Raw genomic sequence first — 25,536 nt, forward strand, 5'->3', positions numbered from 1 at the left:
CCGTAAGAAGCATATCAAGGTTCTGGAGTGGCCTAGCCAGTCCGCAGACCTAAATCCAATAGAACATCTTTGGAGGGAGCTGAAACTCCGTGTTGCTCAGCGACAGCCCTGAAACCTGACAGATCTAGAGGAGATCTGTGTGGAGGAGTGGGCCAAAAACCCTGTTGCAGTGTGTGCAAACCTGGTCAAGAACTACAGGAAACGTTTGACCTCTGTAATTGCAAACAAAGGCTTCTGTACCAAATATTAACACTGATTTTCTCAGGTGTTCAAAAACTTCTGTTCAGCAGTGCAAGACAAATAAATTCTTTAAAAATCATACAATGTGATTTCCTTAATTTTGTTTTTTAAATTTTGTCTCTCAGAGTGGGAATGCACCTACAATGTGAATTTCAGACCTCTCCATGATTACTAAGTGGGAGAACTTGCAAAATCGCAGGGTGTTCAAATACTTCTGCTCCTCACTGTAGATGTTTTTCCCAAGTGTATATCCCTACGGATATATATGTTTTTTACTGTAATGTTTCCGGTTTATCTATTAATGTTACTTGTTTTCTATTTTGTTCCATCGATGGTATACCATTTACCTTTTCTGCTGGTACACATGCTATATCTATTGTCATTTTGTGATGGCTTTACGACTTCTGTCATATAATGTCAAAGGCCTTAATTCCGTTCAGAAATGGTGGATGGCTTTGAAGGAATTCCGATCCTCAGGAGCAGACATTATTTTTGTCCAGGAGACCCATTTTAAATCAACAGGCTCCTTTCGTTTTGCCTCAAGGTTTTTTTCCCAATCCTATTAGGCCTTTGACCCACCTGGGAAGGCTGGAGTGGCAATACTGATTCGGACACATTGTCACGGTCGCTTCATTATCTTAGAATGTATGCTTGGTAACACTCCTCTTATCTTGATGAATTTATATGCCCCGAACTCAGGTCAGTTACAGTTTCTTACACAAACACTCGCCAAATTAGGCTCCTTCTCTACTCCACACATGATTATAGGGGGTGACTTTAACTTAATCCTCTCACCACACAAAAAAAATAGGAAGGTTCTTTTCGAGTCCACTCCTTTGAAGCGGCAATGCTCCTCCTTGAAATCCTTTCACAAATTGATCAGGGAACATCGTCTCTTTGATGCCTGGCGGATTCGGCACCCCCTCCATAAACAATTCACCTTCTACTCCACCCCTCATCGTAGATATTCATGCCTAGATCATTTTTTTATTTCAGCTCCTCTGCTCCCTCTCCTGGTTTCCTCTGACATCAACCCTATCACATGGTCAGATCATGCCTCCTTGACCTTAAACCTGTTATTCCCTATTGTTATGCCAAAGGCAGGTTATTGGCGTCTCAATGAAACCTTTTTAACCACGGAAAATCTCCGTACTGAGCTCTGACATGTATTTCCACCACAATGTAGGCTCTGTACCATCCACCTCAACTGTATGGTAAGCCCACAAGGCGGTGTTTCGAGGTCTGTGTATCTCCATGGGTTCTTGCTTGAAGAAATCCTCAGAGGGTGCCAGGATTACCCTAATCCGCCAGTTATTCTTGGCTGAACATAAATTTCTCGCAAAACCGTCTGTTTCTGGGCTGCGTAAGTGACCTCTCTTCGTGACCGAATCAAGGCTCTTGATGCCTGTAAGTCCACAAAATTTCTTCTCTGGGTCAAAAAGAAATTCTACGAATTCTCTAACAAACCTCACCATGTGCTCGTCAATAGATTCAAAGCCCAAGCTCCCTCTACATTGCCAGACCATCTTATCCACCCGAATAGGGACCCTACTTATGACCCCCATGTAATGGTCTCCCTTTTTGGCTCATATTACGAGTCCTTTTACAATTGTTTGACCCCAGATCTCCATCCTCCCCTCACAGAGACTTCTTTTGATAGTTTTTTAATCCTCTACTATTACCGAAGCTATCGCCTTCTGACATCTTGGCCCTTAACGCTGACATTTAATCTGAAGAACTATTTGATACAGTCAAACATCTCCCCTCACGCAAATCCCCGGGACCAGATGGACTTCCCTACTCTTACTACAAGACTTTTATTGGTATCCTGGCTCCCCATCTTCTCTCTCTGTATCAAGTTTTTTTCAAGGGTATTACTCCCTAGGCTGACTTCTCCCGTGCATATATTTCTGTAATTCCCAAACCTGACAAGGATCATACTACCTTAGATAATTACCGTCCTATTGCTCTACTAAACTCTGATTACAAGATTTTTACTAAGATCCTAGCTCAAAAAGCTTTCGACCGCCTCGGCTGGCCCTATATGTTTATGGTCTTGGAGAACTTCCATGGCCCTTTCGTGGCAGCTTTAAAAGCTCTTTACTCTTATCCTTCCTCACTGGCCTCTTTTCTCTCACCCACTTTCCAGATGTCGAATGGTACGCGACAGGGATACCCACTCTCCCCTCTATTGTTTATCCTCTGCTTGGAACCGTTGGCTATTGCAATCCGGTCTCACCCCTACATACAAGGGATATTATCTCATGGCCATGAGTACAAACTATCCCTATTTGCGGATGATATCCTCCCTACACTCTCGAATCCCCAAATCTCTCTTCCAGTATTGCATAAAATTTTACGTCAGTTCGGGACCCTCTTGGGTTACAAGGTTATTACCTCCAAAACTGAAGCACTCCCACTTCACATCCCACCAGCTGTTCTCTCGTCCCTCCAGGAATAATTCCCTTATCGATGGTTCACTCATTCTCTAAAATATCTGGGTACTAGTCTCACTTCCTCCTACGGTTCTATATATGACGCCAATTCCCCCCCCCCCCCATTTACAGCTATTTCTCGCTCCTTGAAAATCTGGGATACCCTACCCATATCCTTCCTGGGATGCATCAACGTCATAAAAATGACTGTACTGCTCAAACTTCTGTATTTATTTGCGACTCTCCCCATTCCTGTTCCTATGTCCAAACTACACTCCCTCCAGAAATCCCTTCTACACTTCATTTGGCATAATAAGTGATGTACTACTTCCTCTACGTTCTAGGGGATGCCTAGGGGCACCGGATAGCGTGACCTATTACTATGCTACTCACCTACTCTTCCTCACATTGTGGTCCTCCTATTACCCTCCCAACCTGTGGACAGAGATCGAGTCCTTACAATTGACTCCGACTCATCCTTGTTCTCTCCTCTGGTCGACCTTGGCGGTGGATCTTACCCCATCCGTCGTTTTTTCCTTGGCCCCATGCAATTCTCCATGAGTATCTGGCAGAAATGTAAGACTAGGTTTGCATTGACATCAGATTGCTCCCCACTGACTAATATCCTCTTTAGCCCCAACCTTCCAAACAGTTTGGCCGTGTCCCGGGTGCTCCCTTGGGTCACAGCTAACCTCTTCCAACTATACCACTACCCTGTGACTCAGAAGCTGCAACCATTTGCATACCTCCAGAAAAAGGATCTACCTTCCCAGCATTTATATATCCATCTCCAGATACACCACTTTTTCTCTACCATCTCCCCCACATTGACTCTTGGGAAACCCACTCCCTTTGAGGGTCTATGCATACAAGGTTCACATCAAAAGGGCATAATTTCTAATACATACAAACTTCTTATGGATGCTTCCCCCCTCTCTAATGACACTCATCATTACATGCACAAGTGGTCCCAGTTTTTACAATGTGACATTGATCTGACGCAGTGGAAGAAAATTTGGGAAAACACATCTAAATCTTCTGTGTGAGTGGTTTATAAGGAAAATACATACAAAATTATGATGCTGTGGTACAAAACTCCCAATGTAATTCATGCCTTTAACCCAAATGCTTCTTCCACCTGCTAGCATTGCGGAAAAGACTTTGGCTCCCTCCTCCACATTTTTTGGACTTGTAGATCCATCGTTCCTTTTTGGTTACAGGTTTTGTCCTTTTTACAATTGCTATTGCATACTTCTCTCCCCTTTGAGCCCCTAGGTCTTCCCAAAATGGCCAGGAAACTCACCACACATATTATGACAGCGGCTAGAAGAAGCATTCCTATGTGTTGGCTATCCTCTATACCTCCTTCGATGCCAATTCTGTTTAAAATTATTGCTGATGTGAGACAGATGGAATAGCTGACTGCTCTACACGCCTGTTCGATTGCTGTGTTCGAGGCAGTGTGGCACCCATGGGATAATTTCACCTCCTCCCACCTTTCTCCAAATGTACGGTTCTGATGGCCTCTCCACTGTTGCTATGTGACATTATGTTTGTAACCATGCAGATTTCATTATTGATGTGCTCCCTCTTTCTCCTGTGATCCTTTTTCAATTTACTGTTTGTATATATATATATATATATATATGTGTGTGAAAACCAATAAAAATTGTTAATACAAAAAAAAAAGCCACCGAGAGGAGTCACAGAGAGGTCTGCAAGAATGGTAAAAATTACCATAGACCCTAAGGAGTTTGGTCTAATCTAATAGTTGTCCATGTTTGTGCTCTTCGGTACAGTCACTGATCCAAACATGCCAAACTACGTGGTAAAGATAGGTGGGAACAGTGTACATGCTGTTCTAAACTCTGGGAACCTTGTTACCCTTGTCCGTACTTGGCTTGTGGAACCTAAACAATTGATGCAGGCCAATTAGTATTATTGTATGTACTCTGAGACTGTAAGCCACAGCATTGATAACCTTAAAAACAAGTTTCAAAACTATATGCCATGAACTTAACCAGCTGCGTCCCCATTATCATTGCACTGTGTAATCCTGGGGAGAGACTTTGTACTGTTTCGGGAACTGTGCAGTGTGGATAAAAATGCTCTTGAACTTGCAAAATACCATAGTTTCTGTGGAATAAATATCTGACCTTTTGGAGTGTAATTTTGAAGATAGATAGTGCCGTATGGACCCCCTATAGAGACCCCCGAAGTGCCTGAGCCAAAGATCTCTTGGGACAACTGTAGAATCACCGAATTACATGAAGGCATTTTTGCAAAAGTATAAAAAAAATGTGCAGGTAAACAATAGTAACCCAGTAACTCCTGGTGTTGAGAATGTATTACCTCATGTTGCAGTCCACCATGAATGGTTTTTAACAGATTGATAAAATTTGGGGTGAGACTGTGGAACTCATGGTGCCCAGGCCTAATAGGAGGAGAGTGTTGGAATTGCCCCATACAGATTCTCGGGGGGCTAGGATGCATGCAGACTTGAAACACAATTGTGAGTCTTGGCCTTGATGTAGAATGTCAGTCCCTATGCCCCATTACCAAAGCTTAGTAGTTCCATTGCTTGTGATTGAGGTTCCTTTTGAGCAAATTGCAATGGATCTCAAATAAGGCCGGTGATCCGTTAGAGGCCATCAGTACATATAGGTGGTTATGGACTACACTACTCAGTATAACGAGGCTGTTACTCTAAGAAACACATCCTCTAAGAAACACATCCTCTATAGCCATCACCACATGTTTACCCACACAGGGATTCCAAAGAAAGTCTTGATGATCCAAAGGATGTCCTTTATGTCAAAGGTAATAAGAGTGGTGTAAATTGAATATTTAATATGTTCATACTTCAGTCAAATGGATGGGTTAGTTGGCAGGTTTAATAAATATTTAAAAGTATGCTAAAAATGGTGGTGAACAAAGAAGTGAGAGACTGCAGCGGCCTATTGCTTGTTTGTTGTTTGCAATTAGGGAAGGATTTTGACTTTTTAAACTATTTTATGGGTACCACCCAGGAGGTTTGCTAGATATTGTGAAGGAAATTTGGAAGATTAAGACTGCTTTTAAGAATACAGCTGTCATGCTTTAAATCACTGAAGGTTGCAAATAATCTCTGATATAGCACACTATGCAGTGGAGTGCAATTTTATCTACAATGATTTGAACAGGTTCTGAGGATGGGTAACAGCTGTCGAGGACACTAAAACTGCACATACCACCCACACTAAGAAACTATAAAGACATCATCAGAGACTTTCTGAGCAGACAGAAGATGTCAAGAACCACTTATGGAGGAATAATGTGTGGGTGTTGAGCCTACTTTAGGCAGCAGAGTGCCTGCACACATATTCATTTGCCAAATCTTTCTCCAAGGACCTTCTCCAGCTGCACAATGTCTCATCAGCCCATTTTTTGGAAAGGGCATATGTCCCAGCAGGCATGAGACCACTGGGAGCAAACCCTCTGCCATTTCTGGTGAGATTGCCCAATTTTAAAGACTGTCCCTCTAGGAATCTGTATGGGTTCAATTCCAACACTGTCCTCCTATGAAGCCCGGGCAGCATCAGTTCCACAGTCTCACCCCAAATTTTATCAATTTGATAAAAACAATTCATGGTGGACTGCAATACATTCTCAACACCAGGAGTTACTGGGTGACCATTTTTTACCTTCACATTTTTTTTATACGTTTGCAAAAATCATGTAATTGGGTGATTCCATAATTGTCCTAAGAGATCTTTGGCTCCGGCATACCAGGCATTTTGGGGGTCCATACGGCACTATTTCTCTTCAGTCACACTCAAAGAGGTCAGATATCCATTCCACAGAAACTATGGTATTTTGCAGGTTAAAGAGCATTTTTATCCACACTGCACAGTTCCAGAAACAGTGCAAAGTCTCTCCCCAGGATAACACAGTGCAACAGTAACGGGGACACAGCTAGTTAAGTTCATGGCATATAGTTCTGCAACTTGTTTTTAAGATTACCAATGCTGTGGATTACAGTCTCAGTGTACAGTGTATAAAAATACTACTTGTGCTGGATCAATTGTTCAGGGTCCACAAACCAAGTATGGAGCAGGGTAACAAGGTTCCCAGAGTTTAGAACAGCATGTACGCTGTTACCACCTCTCTTTACTATGTAGTTTGGCATGTTTGGATCAGTGACTGGACCGAAGAGCACAAACAAGGACAACGGTTAGATTAGACCAAACTCCTTATTGTCTATGGTCATTTTTACCATTTTTGCAGGCCTCTCTGTGACTCCTCTTTGTGGCTTTACAGGATGCAGAACAATGTTTTAACTGGTTGCTATGGGTGATTGCCTTTTGATTTTTTGGGATCTCAAAAGCAGTAGATTCAGCTTCACAGGGGTTGATTTACTAAAAGCACATATATTGTGCACTACAATTGCTTCACTTTGCAAAGAATATGCAATGCACAGTATATTTGCCTTTAGTAAATCAACCCCATAGTGACCTTCGCCAAGATTTGTGGCCCTGTAAGAACCTTGGGCTGCAGCCACCGTGTACCAGGTTGATCGGGTAATACATTTGGAAGTGAGGAGGCTCCTCCAGCTGGTAGTAATAGCTGCGTACCTGCTGTGACCTCATTGACGTTGTCACATTGCAAAATCTCTGCTTTTAATTTGTCATAATCATAGTGGTCCTCTGTGATCAAGGCAAAGTATGCCTTTTAGGAGTCTCTCGATACCATTGGCACAAAAAGCATTTCCTGCGGTTTCTGCCCTTCTGCGGGTCTCTCAAAAGTACATAAGAAGGATACATCATCTAAGGCTGTTATCCTTTGTAAAAGGTGGCTTACTGTGCCTACATGGGCAAACAGCAGAAACACCAGAAGATCTGACTGGTGGCTGCTGTATCACTTCTGTGAGTCTCTCCATGCAGTCTTTGTCAAAGCATTCTTCTGAGCCTCAGTGTTCACCAGCTCTCTCTCTCTTGCGAAGTTGTATTAATCTGTTGCTGCAGGGCAGCCGACAATCTAATAGTTTTTTGCTTTGGTGCTAGGTTCTGCTGATATGTCTGTTGGTGAGCAGCATTAACGTAAAATAATGCCTTTATAGAGTCCTCCATACTGCAGATTCAGAACATACACAGCAGAGTATTGTGCATTAAATTAGTATTGCTAGCAATGTGTACACCTTCAAACAACTCAGTCTGCTATTAGCAGGATCACAGTAGCTACTAAAGCTGCCTCAGTTTTCTTCTTTCAGCCAGTAGGCTGAACAAAAAAACTGAACTGATTCTCCCATCCACACATTCGAGGTGGATGCAAGAAACCTCCCCACTGAGTCATGGTATTTTGACAGTGGGACTCCCCGGCCATCAGAATACACTGATCAGAGTTGCAGCCAATTGACTGCAGGGGCTAACTGAAACTAAATTTTCTAACAAGTCTGTGCATGAGAAGTCAATGTTTAGATCAACTTCTCATTAACAGAACAACCATAGATGGATTGAAATGCAGCCAGTCCCTGGTGAACCTGGCAAATTTTGATCCATCTATGGCTAGCTTAAAGTAGAACTATAGACAAACTTGTTTTTATTGTTTTGGAAAGAGTAAGGGAGGGTTAAAACCCCTATCAGATTTTTTTTCGCCATCTGTGTCCCTTCACTTACTGTCCCGTAGCCAAACAGGAAGTGAGAGGAAATTCTTGCAAATTAAGGGAATTCCTCGGAGACCCCTCAGGTCACCAGAACTAGTGTCCCCATTGGTAGATTTATCCTCTATCACTTTTTTGGGGACAACCCAAAATGAGGGATTTTCTATTACTTTCACTTTCAATAATGGTAAACAGGACAAATAGAGAGGGTGAATCTCCTTATCAGGGGCACAGACAGCAATAAAAACCGACAGGGGTACTCTATCCAAAACTAAAAAAAAATTGCCTTCAGTTATACTTTAAGTTATTAAAGGCAGTGGTTTTACAGATTCAGCAAATGGTATACTGTCCCTATAAAATACTGCTGACATGTATTTTTGTATAGTTCTTAGCTCATTGGCACTTGTGCAGCATGTTTAGACAGTTTAGGACAGGAATACTTATTATTCAGCAGGGATTAGTTCCACTTTTGCCCTTTGAAACTGACTCATACAGTTGGTGGAGGTATGCAAATAGGTAGCTTAACCACTTGCCACCCGGCTATAGTCAAATGACAGCTGGGCGAACACCTCGTCCCTCCGGGACGGCATTATATGACCTCCTTCCAGGACCGCGCTGTAGTGAGATCTGTCACCAGCCGTGTACCTTGGACATGGCCAATGACAGATCTGTGTACTGACTCGTTGCTAGTACCATGTGGCCTGCTGTGACCAATCACAGCAGGTCACATGACAGTTGTATACAATGGATTTCTTCATTTCATGTCATCCATTGTATACAAGTGTGTCTAGCTGTGAATGGTCACAGCAATCACATGCACAGGCTGGGCCAATCACAGCCCATCTGTGTCATGTGAGTAGCCATGGCCAATCACACCTAATCAAAACAAAAAAAACCTGAATTAATCGATTTCAGTTAAATGCTTGCTTATAGCAAAAATTCTTTGCTATAAGCAAATTGTGTAAAAAAAAAAAAAATACTGATCACTTCCCCAAAGTAGTACAATGTTACTATGATAACATTATACTACTTTGGGCATAGTGTAATTTGAAAAATAAATCTTGAAAATGTTTTCATTTTCCAAAAAATTATGACAAAAAAATTACAACTTCAAAAAACTCACCATGCCTCTTATGAAATACGTCAGGCTGTCTACTTTGCAAAAAGGGGTCATTTGGGGGATATCTGTACTGTTCTGACATTTTTGGGCCTTAAGAAATTAGATTGGCTGTCAGTACTTCAGGATTGATCATTTTTCAGATATATCACATAGTTTGTGAACTCTATAATACTTTCCTAAAGACTAAATAACAAATACTGATTTGGGTTATTTTCACCAAAGCAAAGAAATGTAGCAGAATACATCTTGGCCTAGATTTATGAAGAACATTTATTTATTTGCAAACTTGTATAACAGAAACAAAGAAACACGTGGTTTTTTTTCAAAATGTTCGGTCTTTTTTTGTTAATTTAGCAAAAAATAAAAACCCCAGTGGTGAATAAATACCACCAAAAGAAAGCTCTAGTTGTGTGATAAAATTTTAGTTTGGGTACAGTGTTGAATGACCGCACAATTGTCAAAGTGTGAGAGTGCTGAAACCTGAAACATGGCCTGGGCAGGAAGGGGGTAAAAGTGCCCGATATTGAAGTGGTTAAAGAAAGGTAGTCCAGGCTTCAAAGTGCATCTAAGGGTTTTCTGCTCTTGTTTATTCATCAGTGTTGAATCAAACATAAAACGATGCAGATTCTCTAGCTGTGAGAAAATATGGGTCTGTGTAGAGCTGCAGACAGTTCCAGCACTGCCTGCATGCAGTTTCTCTAGCACACACCACACTGCTCATCTCAGGGAAGACTTAAATTATGCTCCAGGTAGGGAAAAGCAATAGTCAGTGCTTAACCCCCTTCATACTGCTACAGAGCCCTTCCGATACCACCAGCTTATTTTATAGATGACTAGTGGGCAGGTAAATCCCATCCATGATGCTGCTCCAGACACAAAGGGGTTGATTTCCTAAAATTAAGCTTTGACAAAAAAACTGGAAGCTCATTGGTTTCTATGCAGAGCTGTAACAGATTTTGCACTGTCCAGTTTTAGTGAATCAACCCCAAAGTGTTTCTCATAAGGCACGTGATTTATTTATTTTGGTTGATGGAAGTGTCTTTTTCAACCTAAGTGCACTTTGAATTACAGCCATGGCTATGACTGTAGTCAAGCAGCCATGCACTGCATTTCTGTCAGATAATGTCATGCAACCATGGCTGCATTTCTGTCAGATAATGCACCACTTTGCCCAGAAAATTGTTGCAATTACAAATGTTTAGGCATTCTCATGTTTATTTCTTTTGTTTGTATTGGTATGACACAAAAAGTGGAGAAACAAAAAGCCAAATCTGACATATTCCATGCTAAATTAAAAAAATGGACTGGACAAAATTATTGGTACCCTCAATTTAATATTTGGTAGCATGTCCCTTGGAAAAAGTAATTGAAATCAATTGATTCCTGTAACCATCAATGAGTTTTGTACACCTCTCTACTGGAATTTTGGACCATTCTTCTTTTGCCAACGGCTCCAGGACTCTCAGATTGGAAGGGTTCCTTTTCCCAACTGCTGTTTTGAGATCTCTCCACAGGAGCTCTTGTGGATTGAGATCTGGACTCATTGCTGGACAGTTCAGTACTTTCCAGCACTTTTTCTTAAACCATTTCTAGGTGTTTTTTGACATGTGCTTTGGGTTATTGTCCTACTGTATTGTCTCTGTCAAAGGCCCCATGACCTTTGACAGAGACCCAGCTTAATGGGCCCTACATTGCACCCCAGAATTCTTTGGCAGTCTTCAGATTTTATAATGCCATGCACACAGTCAAGACTTCCAGTGCCTGAAGCAACAATGCAACCCCAAAACACAAATGAACCACCACCATGTTTGATTGTAGGGACTGTATTTTTTTCTTTAAAGGCCTCATTGCTGAAAACACAGGCACTGGCTGCAGGGACCTTTTTCTGCCCACATTCTACCTGTTATTTGTTATTGTTATATTTCCCTTCCTGTGATATTTTTAAAGGACTGTTTTCTTGTATCTACCCTAAAGATTATCCCTGGTTTGTTTTATTTGGAACTATACATGTTCATTGAAAGAGCTGGTCACATTGGTCTTTGTTCCATGTATTCCTATGTAGGCTGGACTGTCTGGGTGGGCTCCTTGATAATCAGATCAGAACAACCTGATGCTGAAGACTCTTGCTCTAATCTATTGTAATAAACATTTTGTGCTTAAGGTCTTTCCCCCATTGTGGGCTTTCTAGGTGTGCATTCCCATTGTTAATTGAGTCATCTATTGTTTCTGTCTGCCTGCTAGTCCTCCTGGAGATGTGATTAGTATTAGGTCCACTTTACCTTGTTACCAAACCATTGTGTTTATGTGTTTGTGTTTATGTTAATGTGTATTATTTGTTTTATTGTTCATGTGGGTAATGCCCCTTTTTCTGAAGTGTATAAAAATCAGTATAGCTGTTCAATAAAGTAGCTCCCGTTTGGAATCTAAGCTAAGCTTGTCTAGTCTTTGGTGCAATGCCTAGCTATAATACCTTGGTCCTGTATCTCAGTGGAAAGGAAGCAGTTCTCTGACAGAATCACCTAATCAGGGTGACAGACGTCCCATCACAATGGGCTTTACTAAAAAGCTGTAATTTTGTTTTGCCTGTCCACAGCACATTCTCTCAAAAGGATTTTGGCTTCCTCAGGTACCTTTTGGCAAACTCCAATCTTGCTTTTTAGGTTTCTGTGTCAGCAGTGGGGTCCTCCTGGGTCTCCTACCATAATGTCCCTTTTCATTCAAATGGCGACATATAGTGCGAGCTGACACAGTTGTACCATGTGCCTGAAGGTCAGCTTAAATTGGTCTGGAAGTTGATCAAAGTTCTTTAGCCACCATTAGAACAATTCTCTGTTGCAATCCTTGATCAATTTTTCTCTTTCGTCCACGTCAAGGGAGATTAGCTACAGTGCCATGGGCTGTAAACCTTTGATAATGTTGCACACTGTGGATACTCTGTAGATGGATTTGTCACCTGGAGATCATCCATGCTGTTCCACAGTTTTTGTTCTCAAATCCTCAGACATTTCTTTGCTGTTCTTTCTCTCTCAATACTCCATGTGGCACACAGAGACACAACAATACCAACAATTTTCTGGGCGAAGTCGTGCATTATCTGACAGAAATGCAGGGGTGCTAAAATTTTTGGCCATGACTGTACGCATTTGTACATGCCCTAGCAGCCAATGGAACTCAATGGGTTACTTTTCCTTAAAAATATGCCACTTTTTAAGGTAGTCCAGCCTGCAGGTTAACAGAACTGTATTTATATTCTGCTCAGCTGTGAATACACATGCACATATTGGCTGCTCGTCCACTCAATGTAGAGCATGATATGATGCTTGAAACAATGCATATCCTTAAGGTATTTTACTGACATGCAGGGACAAACACCAATGCATAGTAAAAGTGTACTTTTCCGTTTGACCATGACACCTGGAGGCATTATGTATACTGTTTGTATACAGGGAATACAACTAGCAAATAAATACCTATTTTTGTATTTACCCTACCATTTTCTTAAAGAAATATTATTGATAGAATACCTATATTTGTATTTACCCTACCCTATTCTTAAAGAAATATTATTGATAGAATAAGGAAAGATGAGTAGTGTGTCAAGACAGCACTGCAGTGAAGGACATATGAATTAGATTTTAATATTCACCTTTCTTCATCTTCTTTTCCTGAATCTTTTCTGAACACATCTTGTAAGCATCAGACTGTTGGTATTCTCTTAGCTCCTTCAAATACTGCCGTTTGTCCCTTTCAGCATCATCCAGGTACCTCTAAAGCAAGACATTTTAATTAGTAACATAATACCCATAATTATGCAGCCTTAAAGGGAGCCTATTACCAGTCACTTTCAGAATTAGATAAGCATAAATGGACTTTTATAGCAAAGCCTTAAGCTGACTTTTCTTTGTTTACACCCCCCCCCCCCCTTCTCCCAACAACACCTTTCCCCCACTGTGTTGCAAATAGGACTTCTATTTGTACTGAACCCTTGACACTTAGAGGTGAATAAATAAAAACGTTCTGTTGCAGCAAAGCATGTTATAGAACTGACAATTATTCTTTTTTTATAAGAAAGTTCCATTTTAATGGAAAATACAAGGTACACATGCAATAAGTCTCAGTGTACAGAAAATACCATAAGGTTCGGCATTTGTAAGGTCAATCGATTACAAAAGAAGGAGAAGGCTGTAGGGACCAACGTGAGAGTAATTCACAATCCGAAAGCATGATGTTGGGGTAAAACAGTTCAGGTAATTCTTCATCAGAATTGACAGTTCTCATTAAAGCAGTATTAAACCAAAAAGCAAGCATTTATTATATTGCAGCTTACCAATGCTTAGATGTGGGTGCTGCATTTGTTTTATTTTTTAGGCTTGCTTTGTTTCATTTTTACCTGGCGATCTGGCCAGTAAGTCTGTTGTTTTTCAACAGAACAAGCTCTCCTGCAAATTTAGCAGTTTTGAGTGTTGAGAAAAATCATTCATGTACCATTGACAGGGGTGATTACAATGGTCAGTTTTTATATTTCCATGTAAAACGTTTACTCCAAAAAGGAACAAAATAGTTGCTGCAATTGCTTGTGTAACTACAGTGTAAGCTGGATTTTGTTTTCAATTTGTTTAGTGTATCTAAATTTGCTAGTACATCTAACAGTCTCCTCTCCTCAGGCTGACGATGCTGTTTTGTATGGCAGTATATCATAGTTGTACCTAATGCAGTGTTTCTCAATCTTTTTTCAGTTGCAGCACTCTTTACAATTCTGCCCAATTCCAATTCCTACAATTCCAGGCACCCCATTATAAAATGTAAAAACTAAACTAAAACCACAGCACCACCTGCCTGGAGTTTGCATGTTCTCCCTGTGCCTGCGTGGGTTTCCTCCGGGTACTCCGGTTTCCTCCCACACTCCAAAGACATGCTGGTAGGTGAACTGGATCCTGTCTAAATTGTCCCTAGTATGTGTATGTATGAATGTCAGTTAGGGACCTTAGATTGTGTACCCCTTGAGGGTTAGGGACTGATGTTAATGTACAATATACAGTGGGGCAAAAAAGTATTTAGTCAGCCACCAATTGTGCAAGTTCTCCCACTTAAAAAATGAGAGAGGCCTGTAATTGGCATCATAGGTAGACCTCAACTGTGAGAGACAAAATGAGAAAAAACATCCAGACAATCACATTGGCTGATTTGGAAAGAAATTATTTGCAAATTATGGTGGAAAATTAGTATTTGGTTAATATCAAAAGTTCATCTCAATACTTTGTTATATATCCTTTGTTGGCAATGACAGAGGCCAAACGTTTCCTGTAAGTCTTCACAAGGTTGGCACACACTGTTGCTGGTATGTTGGCCCATTCCTCCATGCAGATCTCCTCTAGAGCAGTGATGTTTTGGGGCTGTCGCTGGGCAACAAGGACTTTCAACTCCCTCCAAAGGTTTTCTATGGGGTTGAGATCTGGAGACTGGCTAGGCCACTCCAGGACCTTGAAATGCTTCTTACGAAGCCACTCCTTCGTTGCCCGGGCGGTATGTTTGGGATCATTGTCATGTTGGAATACCCAGCCACGTTTCATCTTCAATGCCCTTGCTGATGGAAGGAGGTTTGCACTCAAAATCTCACGATACATGGCCCCATTCATTCTGTCCTGTATATGAATCTGTCATCCTGGTTGGTCCCTTTGCGGAGAAACAGCCCCAAAGCATGATGTTGCCACCCCCATGCTTCACAGTAGGTATGGTGTTCTTTGGATGCAACTCAGCATTCTCTCTCCTCCAAACACGACAAGTTGTGTTTCTACCAAACAGTTCTATTTTGGTTTCATCTGACCATATGACATTCCCCCAATCCTCTTCTGGATCATCCAAATGCTCTCTAGCAAACTGGACGGGCCTGGACAAGTACTGGCTTAAACAGGGGGACACGTCTGCAACTGCAGGATCTGAGTCCCTGGCGGCGTAGTGTGTTACTGATGGTAGCCTTTGCTACGTTGGTCCCAGCTCTCTGCAGGTCATTCACTAGGTCCCCCCGTGTGGTCCTGGGATTTTTGCTCACCGTTCTTGTGATCATTTTGACCCCACGGGGTGAGATCTTGCGTGGAGCCCCAGATCGAGGGAGATTATCAGTTGTCTTGTATGTCTTCCATTTTCTAATTATTGCTCCCATAGTTGATTTGTTCACACCAAACTGCTTGCCTATTGCAGATTCAGTCTTCCCAGCCTGGTGCAGGTCTACAATTTTGTTTCTGGTGTTCTTCGACAGCTCTTTGGTCTTCACCGTAGTGGAATTTGGAGTGTGACTGTTTGAGGTTGTGGACAGGTGTCTTTTATACTGATAACAAATTCAAACAGGTGCCATTGATACAGGTAATGAGTGCAGGACAGAGGAGCCTCTTAAAGAAGAATGTACAGGTCTGTGAGAGCCAGAAATCTTGCTTGTTTGTAAGTGACCAAATACTTATTTTCCACCATAATTTGCAAATAAATTCTTTCCAAATCAGCCAATGTGATTGTCTGGATTTTTTTTCTCATTTTGTCTCTCATAGTTGAGGTCTACCTATGATGCCAATTACAGGCCTCTCTCATCTTTTTAAGTGGGAGAACTTGCACAATTGGTGGCTGACTAAATACTTTTTTGCCCCACTGTATATGTAAAGCGCTGCGTAAATTGACGGCGCTATATAAGTACCTGTAATAAATAAATAAGTTTTACATAAAGCAAGGATATATACACATGTAGAACACCCAACATTAGAGGTCATTTATTCTTAGAAAGCAATATACCTTTGTACACGGATACTTGTCGGGATATTGTAATTATATATATATATATATATATATATATTATATTATGTGGTGTATTCTCACGTTATTGACCAAGCCAGAATATGACAAAATATGACAGAATATGAATATGAGCTAGATGTATTTAACACAACAAAAGCAGCCAAAAACTCTTTGCTATGTTAATTTTATGCAAGATAACCTGGGCATTCAGGGGTCGGCTTGTTACATTTCAAAGGAGGTAATTTGCAAATTTGCAAGACTGATAAAATGCAGATAGCTTAGTCAGATTTGAAAGGAGTTGATCAACATCTACTCAAAGAGTATGGTAATTATCATTCTTCAAAGGGTAACTTGTTTATCTAATTAATAGTAAAAGAATGTAGGTTAGGAAATATCTGGACAACTTTGATTAGAATTATGACTGCAGCTGTCCAAGCCCAAAAGGTGATATCTGTCACCCAGATGATCAAAGGGGCTATACAAGTGGCCAATCAGAGTGCTTGCCATTGTACTGAATGGGAACAATGTGTATATTAAGGAAGCTTCTTTTTGGTTAAATGTGACAGGAGAAAGGGGTTCTCTGAAGGTTTCTAATGATTGCATGAATATTCTAAGTATCCTGTCATTTGCCTTGTCTGTACCTCTGTCTTATGAACTGTCGCTGAACTGATTAAATGCATCTCTCTGGAAAAGAACTGTTAGACTAGCTGCTGTGGGAAAAGTACATTTATAAATATACACTGGTCATACATATTCCATCATTGATATAAGACAACAGATTTGATCAAGATTCTCCTACAAATATCTTTATCTGATCTAAACCCATCTCTCTGGCAAAAGAACCATTGTACTATAATATAAGACAACAGATTGGTGCCGTCCAAGTGACCAGAAGAGCATTTTCGGATTCAGTAACAGAAGTCGGTGATGACAACAGTCCTGTAAGGTGGATCCTGAAGCTGTGCTGTGACTCAAAAGTCTGGTGGTGACTTAAGGGGTCTGATTCACAAATTTAACCCCAGAATTATCTGGAGGCTAGAAAGCTGAAAAAAGGACTGTGCTATGTACTAGAACAGGGGTGGGCAAACTTTTTGACTTGAGGGCCGCAATGGGTTCATATATTGGACCCGGGGGCCGGACAAAGAGTAGATGAATGATGTGTATGTGTGAATTAATATAAATTAAATTAAAATTTGTAACATTAAATGTTTAGATTAATTTAAGGTAGAAAAGCGTAAAAAGAGTTATTTTACAAAACTTTTATGCCCCCCACTAGCTGCTGGCCGGTCCAGCCACTACCATGCCATCCATAGTAAGTATAGTAATATTCCCCCATAGTAAGCATAGTAATGAATCCCCCATATAGTAATTCATCCCCCATAGTATAGTAATTCATCCCCCATATTAATTCATCCCCCATATTAATTCATCGCTCATATAGTATTTCATCCCCCATAGTACTATTCCCCCCCAAGTAGTAAGCCAAGTCCCCCCTGTGTCAATTTACTTACCTTTGCTCCGTGCGTTCCTCTCGCCGTGTTCCCGCGCCGTTCCGGTCTTCAGGGCGGACTGTGAGAGGAGCCTAGCTCCCCTCACGTTCGTCACGCTGCCCCGCCTACACACATCCTGACAGCCAATGTTTGCCTGCCCTGGCTGTTTTTTTTTTTTATCACGCTCCGCGGGCCGGATTAAAAGGTCCGCCGGGCCGTAGTTTGCCCATTGCTGTACTAGAAGAATTCTATGAGAAATCAATCATCCTGTGAGGTGACAGAAGACCGTGAGGACCCAAGAAGGACCTGGAGAAAATCATAAGTCTAGGAGCCCAAGCAGTTGGTGAGTGTACCTTGTTCCTTATTAACAAATGGGTGTTTTGTTTTTTAATTGTTCTATGGATAGTTGTTACTTTTGTTGAGAGTATAAGTATTTCTTTTTTCTTTTTTTTTGTATTGGGTGTTAAAGTGTATTGTGCAACAAGCAGCAGTGTTTGGTGGCATTACTCTTGCTTTGGTGACCTTGTGCCGAGTATCAATAATGGAAGGAATTTTGATGTGTCCCAGTCGTCATGTGCTCACAGAAGGGCTTATTCAGGGAAGCCAGTTCTGAGATGTTTTGCTTGTAAAAAGTTGGGGCACATTGCACGATATCGTTTTGTGCGTAACAGTAGTAAGCAAAAGAACTCCCGGTACCCCAAAACAACACTAAGATGCAAATAAGTTTACTCTGCAAAGTGGAGCAATTCTCCCAGGCATGTTGGCCACAGTAGCCAAAACCAAGTCTCTTTTAAAACCCAAATAATAAGGTTACTATCTGAGAATAGTCAGCTAAAGCAAGAAAGGCATCAGTTTATGGAGCAACTGAAAGAGCTGAAAAATGAGGTGTCTTCATTTACGCAAAGATACTACTATGGGACAAACAACCATTTTGTTGATAGTCCATAGACAGTTGGATGTGTGGTATGATTTTTTACAATTAAAGTTCTTTGGCAAGACTTAGCTACTGATCTCAGAGATTTGGCCTCAGTATAATGTTTAAGGGCTTGGCAGATGTTAGAGACGTATGAATCTGTGTGACCGGAAATGCTTACTTGCAAGTGAAGAACAGAATGCCATGAAAAGCTATGTTGTGTTGATACATACATAAATTACAAAGACTTTAAACTGATGGACTTATGAAGACCATCAATTTTTTTCCTTATTTTCATTATCTTTTTTCTCTTGGTGTTTGTCTTAAAACCAGAGAGAGGCATTTAAACCTGATAATCATTTTAAAACCTGTATATACTGTACCATCTGTATGCATGTAACTCTGGAGGTGAGATGCTACACAATGGTTTTGCATTGCATAACTTATTGGGTGTGTGAGTATTCGCACACTGATGCTCAGACTGGGTAGAATAAGTTGACAATATAATACTTTGGGAGGCTTTCTTTAAATTTATAAGAGGGGTGAGTGAAAGTTATCACTCCAGTCAGAATTTACATTTTATTGAAAAACAGGGATATTTTAGAGGCTGGTGAAGAGAGATGTAACCAGTTTCAATTTCATATTTTATACGAGCCATTATGAAGCATTCAATACCTCAAATCACAAGGCAATCCTGCTAACACAGCGCAAAATAATACAAACAATATAAATAAATATATGTGTCACAAAATAAAAAGTGAAAAAAGTCCCAATCCAAAAAAATATAATAAATCGAAAAAATAAAAAAAAAGTCCAGTTCCAATGTGCTCCAATATTTTTTTACTCAATGATGCTGCATATCAAAATTCAGTGTGTTTACACCACCTGTGACGTTCAACATATACTTCACTCACCAGATGTATTTGGACCCTTAAACATTAAGAGTCAAACAAGCTTTGTGGATATTAAATATCCTCCATGATAAAGGCTCTCACTGCTTCAAACCAAACTTCACCCGAGGGATTTCCCACACATATCGATGGATATAAAGAAGGAAAAAAACTAATAGTGTAATACTGCAAAAAGTTTTTAATTATTAAAATCAAATGTGCTATGCACTCACATGTTAATATGATAACAAACGCCTTTATATCATTCCCAAAAGACATATAAATTGCAATGTCAGGTGCAGAGCTCCTGTATACTGCTGCCAGTATATACACATATACTGGCAGCAATCCACATCAGACCTCAGCAAAGATGGCTACTGGAGCGCAGCATCCGGTGTGCGCTCCACTCACCGGATATGACGTCACGGCATAGCCACGGGAACCAGAAGTTACATCAACGCGTTTTGCCCCTCCTCCAGGGCATTATCAAAACATCCTGCTAGTTGATTATATTAATGATGATATCAGATTTGTTAGTAAACTTATTGACGGCTATTTTTTCACCTTGTGTAAGGTTGGGCGGTTTGTAAGAATGATGTGAACCTGGATTGCACATGCAATTAACATTGGAATATACCACCTGATAGAAAGTTTAAACAAAGGGTCCTTTATTATGGGTGCGATTAAACATGGACTTTGGTCTCAAAGTGGTGTGCTGTACTGGAGGTGAAGTGGGGAGATGTTCTGTGAGCCATTCAGTTTCATCATTATAAATTTTCTGTAAAAAGATCTTCTAAATAATTGATAATGGGTAAGTTGGAATCATCAAGAGATATAGTCTCATTATCTATTGGAGTGATGGGATCTGTATGGGGTGTGTTTTTAGAAGATTTGATGTTGAAAAATCTTTTTACAGTAAGATCTTGGACAAACTTGTTTACGTCCTTAAACAATGTGAATAGGTTAGGCTGAACCGTGGGGGCGAAAGTTAGACCTTTACCAAGTAGGGAGATGTTGTGAACAGAGAGTTCTAGGGAAGACAGATTGTAGATTTTCAGTTTCCTGATTTTCCCTTTTCTTACATCTGCCCCTTCCCCCTCTCCTTCCTCTCCTACGTGTTTTCTTTTTATGAGTTTGGGTGGGGTCCCCAGCTCATTGGGAGATTCGATACCTAGAGCAGAGATAGGATAAGCCGCATTTGTAGGAGCCTGACTAGTACTGAAGTTGGGTGGAATATCAAAATCTTGGCCGGTCCCAGATGGTACTGTCCTTGTAATTTTAAGGGCAGGTGTAGACACTGCTTGGCCTTCTAAGTGTATTGTACTGGTGGCAGTTCCCTGGGAACTGTGAGAGGGATCCTCGAGGTTGCTAGACAAATCATATGTTAAGAGTATTGTTAGAGAAGTTGTTATCACTGTTGGTATTGATGCTGGGAGGGGGTTTAGTTCTTATTTTTCTATTTTGCTTAGGCAAAGGAGGGAGGTTTGGCGATGGTCTATTGTTAGTAGACATATTGTAGGTGGAGGAGTTATGTATTGTAGGTTTTTTGGGGGGTACCAAGGGCATGGTGCTGAATGGGTGACATGAATGGTATAGGTGGACCATGAGGACCTGGAAAAGCTGGACGGGATTATTTCTATTAAAGTTGAAATTGTCTAAGTCTCTCCTAAATTTTCCTATTTTGTTACTGATGACTTCATCTTCCATTTTTTTTGGTACATTTTTTGAAAAATTCTGTAGGAAATAATGCATAAAATGCATCGAGCATCATATACTTGAGCTTTTGAAAATGGGAAATTAACTCCATGGTAATGGAAATAGACTATAGAGAAAAACCCCAGCTCTAGCAGCACAGATATGGCATAATAAACATAAAATGAAGAGGTAATACTGGCGCACAGAGATGAAATGCAAGGGGTGACCATTTCTCAACGTCCTGCAGTTACCACCGGTATCATAGGGGATGTATGCTGGGAAGACCAAGAAAGACCAGCCCGCAAGTCCAACAAATTAGTCCTGGAAGAAAACACAACCCATAAGTTTCACCACAAAATTTCATATCCAATATAGGAAAATGGAGAACATCCTGCACAGACAGTGACCTATACTGTTGCAAGATCAATATTTAAATACATCCATTACTGAATGCCATAAAGTCTCACACCAAAAGGCCAGAAACATCAAAAGCCAAATAGCCATTAGTAAAATTAAACACATTTCAGATGCCAAACCGCGTACCACATTGATTCCTTTGGTTGGGATGTATCAATGTAAAAAGGCATTATGCCTCACATGTCACTTCATTCAGCATGGTAAAAAAAACTTACACCATCAAAGGGAAAACTTATTCCATCAAAGAATTTTACAATTGTTCTACTAAATATGTGATTTGTTGTCTGACATGCCCATGTGGATTATTCTATGTAGGGAGGACCATCAGAACGTTACAGAAACGTTTTGGTGAGGATAGACGCCTCATAGAAGCAGGATATGATAAACACAGTGTCCCCAGACATTACTCAAAACACCATGATTAATCCACCACCGGGCTCTCCATGTAGGTCCTGGAACAGATCCCCACATTACCCTCTGTGGCAGAACATTTCAAGCACCTCACTCAGTATGAAACATATTGGATTATGTGGGGGTAATTTGGGGACCGTAGGCACCTTAGTCCCAGGAGGGCTTAATGAAGAAATTGAAATACATACAATACTGTAATAGCCTGCCCATATTTAGCATATATTCATTTGTTCATTCCCACTGTATGTATAGATGTTTATACCAACATGCGTACATGGCCGTAAGGTTTTTAGATTCCTTTTATAAGGTCTGAGCTCTCTTTTTTATTATTATATCTTTTTTGGCTACATAAGTAATTTATTGTATTCACACTGTATATGATTTATTCTGATTATCTATGAGTTTGACTTTTATCATAATTTTTAGTTCCATACACATTTCGTATTGTCAATATATTTATTGTATAGATACTGATATGTACACATATATTCTATTTACTCCCTTTTATTTTTTGTACATAACATCAGTGCTCATACATTGTTTATTTATACATCAGTTATTCTATTCATTCTGTTTATTGTGCTCAACAAGTTATGCTCCCTTTGTATGGCACTGCTCCTTTAAATTCTTGCTGGACGGTGATGTCTCACACTGACAGCATCTCCCTCTATTTAATTTGTATCTACTCCCAGTACCATTAGGCCAATAGAAGGAGCTAGAGGCTCTGAGCGCGTAGCCTGTCCCACGTCTGTGTCTCCTGATCTACTGACCCTCTTTCAGTGACATCACTTGGTCACTGGTGCGCTCCAAGCTGGTTGCATGGTCTCTTCCTGTACAGACACCGCTGGATTGACCCTCGCTGTACCATCACTCTGCAGGATAGATCCACACTGTGCCTTTACACATCTTAATCAGCCCAGCATACATCCCCTATGCCACTGGTGGTACCTGCAGGATGTTGAGGAATGGTCACCCCTTGCACACAGATGAGCTTGTTTTTTTATTATTCTTGTGAGTGTTTTTTTATCCTTTTACCATTAAATACAGTTTTAACCACTGCACTTAGATGGGCGTCTCCTGTCTCTTTCCTTTTTTGCTACTTGTTCTACTGATAACAATGATGAGGCACCATTCCTTCCACTAACACCAACAATGGGCCAATATTCTTCCCATTGACACCAGTGATGGGGCCCTATTCCCACTACTGACAGTAATGGTGTGTGTGTGGGGGGGGGGGCACTATTCCCACAATAATACCAATTATGAGGCAATTTTCCTCCTCCTACTGACCCCAGGCCCTATGTAATTTTCTTACTCCCACTGGCAACCAAGCATGAGTCATTATTTAATAACAGTGATGAGGGACATTTTCTACTTCCACTGCCTACAGTCCGGCCCCCCTAAAGTCTGAATGACAGTAATTTGACCCTTTATTTAGGGCCTGCCTGATTTGAGATAAATTGATTGAAAATATTAAATAGGTCCGTATACTACAGTTTTGGTAAATTCAATGTTTATTGTGCAAAGATTATATGGTCAGATTGTACTGTATTGCAGGGCTTAAAATTTCAAGACCTGAGCTACTAGCCAGGCCTTAAGAGTTACTCGCCACCAACAAACACACACAAACAGAGACACCTGTACACACACACAGACATGTACATACACACACACACACATACACACAGAAACATGTACACACACGCACAGAGACACATGTACACACACATACAGACACATGTATACACACACAGGCACGTGCAGACACGCTGAAACAGATACTTGTACATACACAGAAATACACACGCACAGACACATGTACATACACACAGACACATGTACATACATACACAGACACATGTACGTACACACACAGACACATGTACACACACACATACATGTACAGTTGCAAGAAAAAGTAAGTGAACCCCTTGGGATTACATGGAGTTTTGCATGAATTGGGCATAAAATGTGCTCTGAACGTCATCTAAGTCACAACAATAGAAGAACACAGTCTGCTGAACATAATACTACACAAACATTAGATGTTGCCATGGTTTAATTGCACATAACATGTAAACATTCACAGTGCAGGGAGTAAAAAGTATGTGAGGCCCTAACTTAATGACTTCTCCCAGAGCTAATTGGAGCCATGAGTGAGCCTGTAAGGGACCGCCCGGCGGTACTACTAGCACTCCACTGAATAGGCGTCCCCAGCGCACGGAGTCTAAGTCCCAGGGTGCTTGTTCACCAGGGCCCCTGATGGTGGGGATGGACTTGGAGCTCCCTGAGACCAGGTCGTGGCTACTGGGTGCGCCCGTCAGTGGTAGTAGTATGCGCAAGGGGCTCCCACGGGGAAGAGTCTGATGTGAGGAGGTCAGAAGACCCCACTGCACGGGATGGATGGATGGATGAGCAAGGTCAGACGGGCCGGGTCGGTAACAGAGAGGGCGGCAAGGTACAAGGCAGCGGGCATAGAATGGTCGGGTCACACGCCAGGTCAGCAACAGCAGGTCAAATCCAATAGGAGGCATTCAGGAGAGAGGTCAGGCAAAGCAAGGGTCAGAATAGGAGAAAACAGCAAGGTCAGGTATAATCCGGGTCAATAACTTACAGGGTACAGGTTCACAGGATACAGGATGCAGGAAAGACCAGAAGGCACTGAATGACAGCTCAGGGTCGTTTAAATATCCCGCCCTGCGCTGCCATTGGTGCCCAGCGGGCGGCCGCGGCTTCTACTGCGCATGCGCGAACTCGAACGCCGCGGCCGGCCCGGACCCAGTGCTCGAGTCCCTGCGCCGGGCGGCATACTGTGCCTGCGCCGGGACCAACGCGGCGGGGATCGAGGGGATCCCTGACATTGCCCCCCCCCTACGGGCAACCTCCGGATGCCCACCCGATCTCTCCACCACGGGTGATCGCGAAAGAACCTCCGGACAAGTCTGGGTGCATGGACATTATGGGCTGGTTCCCAAGAATTGTCCTCAGGACCATAGCCCTTCCATTTGATAAGGAATTGGGTCTGGCCTCCCCTCCTTCGACACTTCAGGATTGTTTCAACCTCAAACTCTTCTTCTCCTTCGACCGTTACCGCTTCCGGGGGTCTAGATTCCCGGTCAGGGAAGGCATCTGGGACCACTGGCTTCAGCAGGGACACATGAAAGACTGGGTGGATCTTGAGCGTGTCAGGGAGGGCGAGTTCGTAGGCTACTTCGTTAACCATCCGTTTAATGCAGAAGGGGCCTATAAATTTGGGTCCCAATTTCTTTGACGGGCAAAGCATCTTTAGATTGGACGTCGCCAGCCAAACCTTCTCCCCAGGCCGCAATACCAGATCTCCTCTCCGTTTTCTGTTGAATGCTTTCCTGTAGTCTTCCTGGGCCCGACTGATGGCCACTTGAAGCTTCTTATTGTTCGCAGCGAAGAATGATACCACATCTTGTGTTGCTGGTACTGGGCATTCCGACACCAAATCCGGGAGGAAGACTGGGTGAAAGCCATAGTTGG

The 25,536-nt window shown here is 41.6% G+C and overlaps 1 protein-coding gene across 1 annotated transcript in view; it reads right to left on the reverse strand.

Annotated features, from left to right (window-relative positions):
* HMG20B (high mobility group 20B) overlaps positions 1-25,536 on the reverse strand; it is a 981,246-nt gene that overhangs the window by 586,849 nt on the left and 368,861 nt on the right. Inside the window, exon 5 of the mRNA XM_089689659.1 lies at positions 13,080-13,200. Coding sequence (XP_089545785.1) covers positions 13,080-13,200 — 121 coding nt within the window. The remainder of the gene's footprint in view (positions 1-13,079; positions 13,201-25,536) is intronic.

Source organism: Staurois parvus, unplaced genomic scaffold (genome assembly GCF_062004578.1).
Source record: "Staurois parvus isolate SC_StPar_1 unplaced genomic scaffold, SC_StPar_1.0 ptg000489l, whole genome shotgun sequence".
NCBI lineage: Eukaryota > Metazoa > Chordata > Amphibia > Anura > Ranidae > Staurois > Staurois parvus.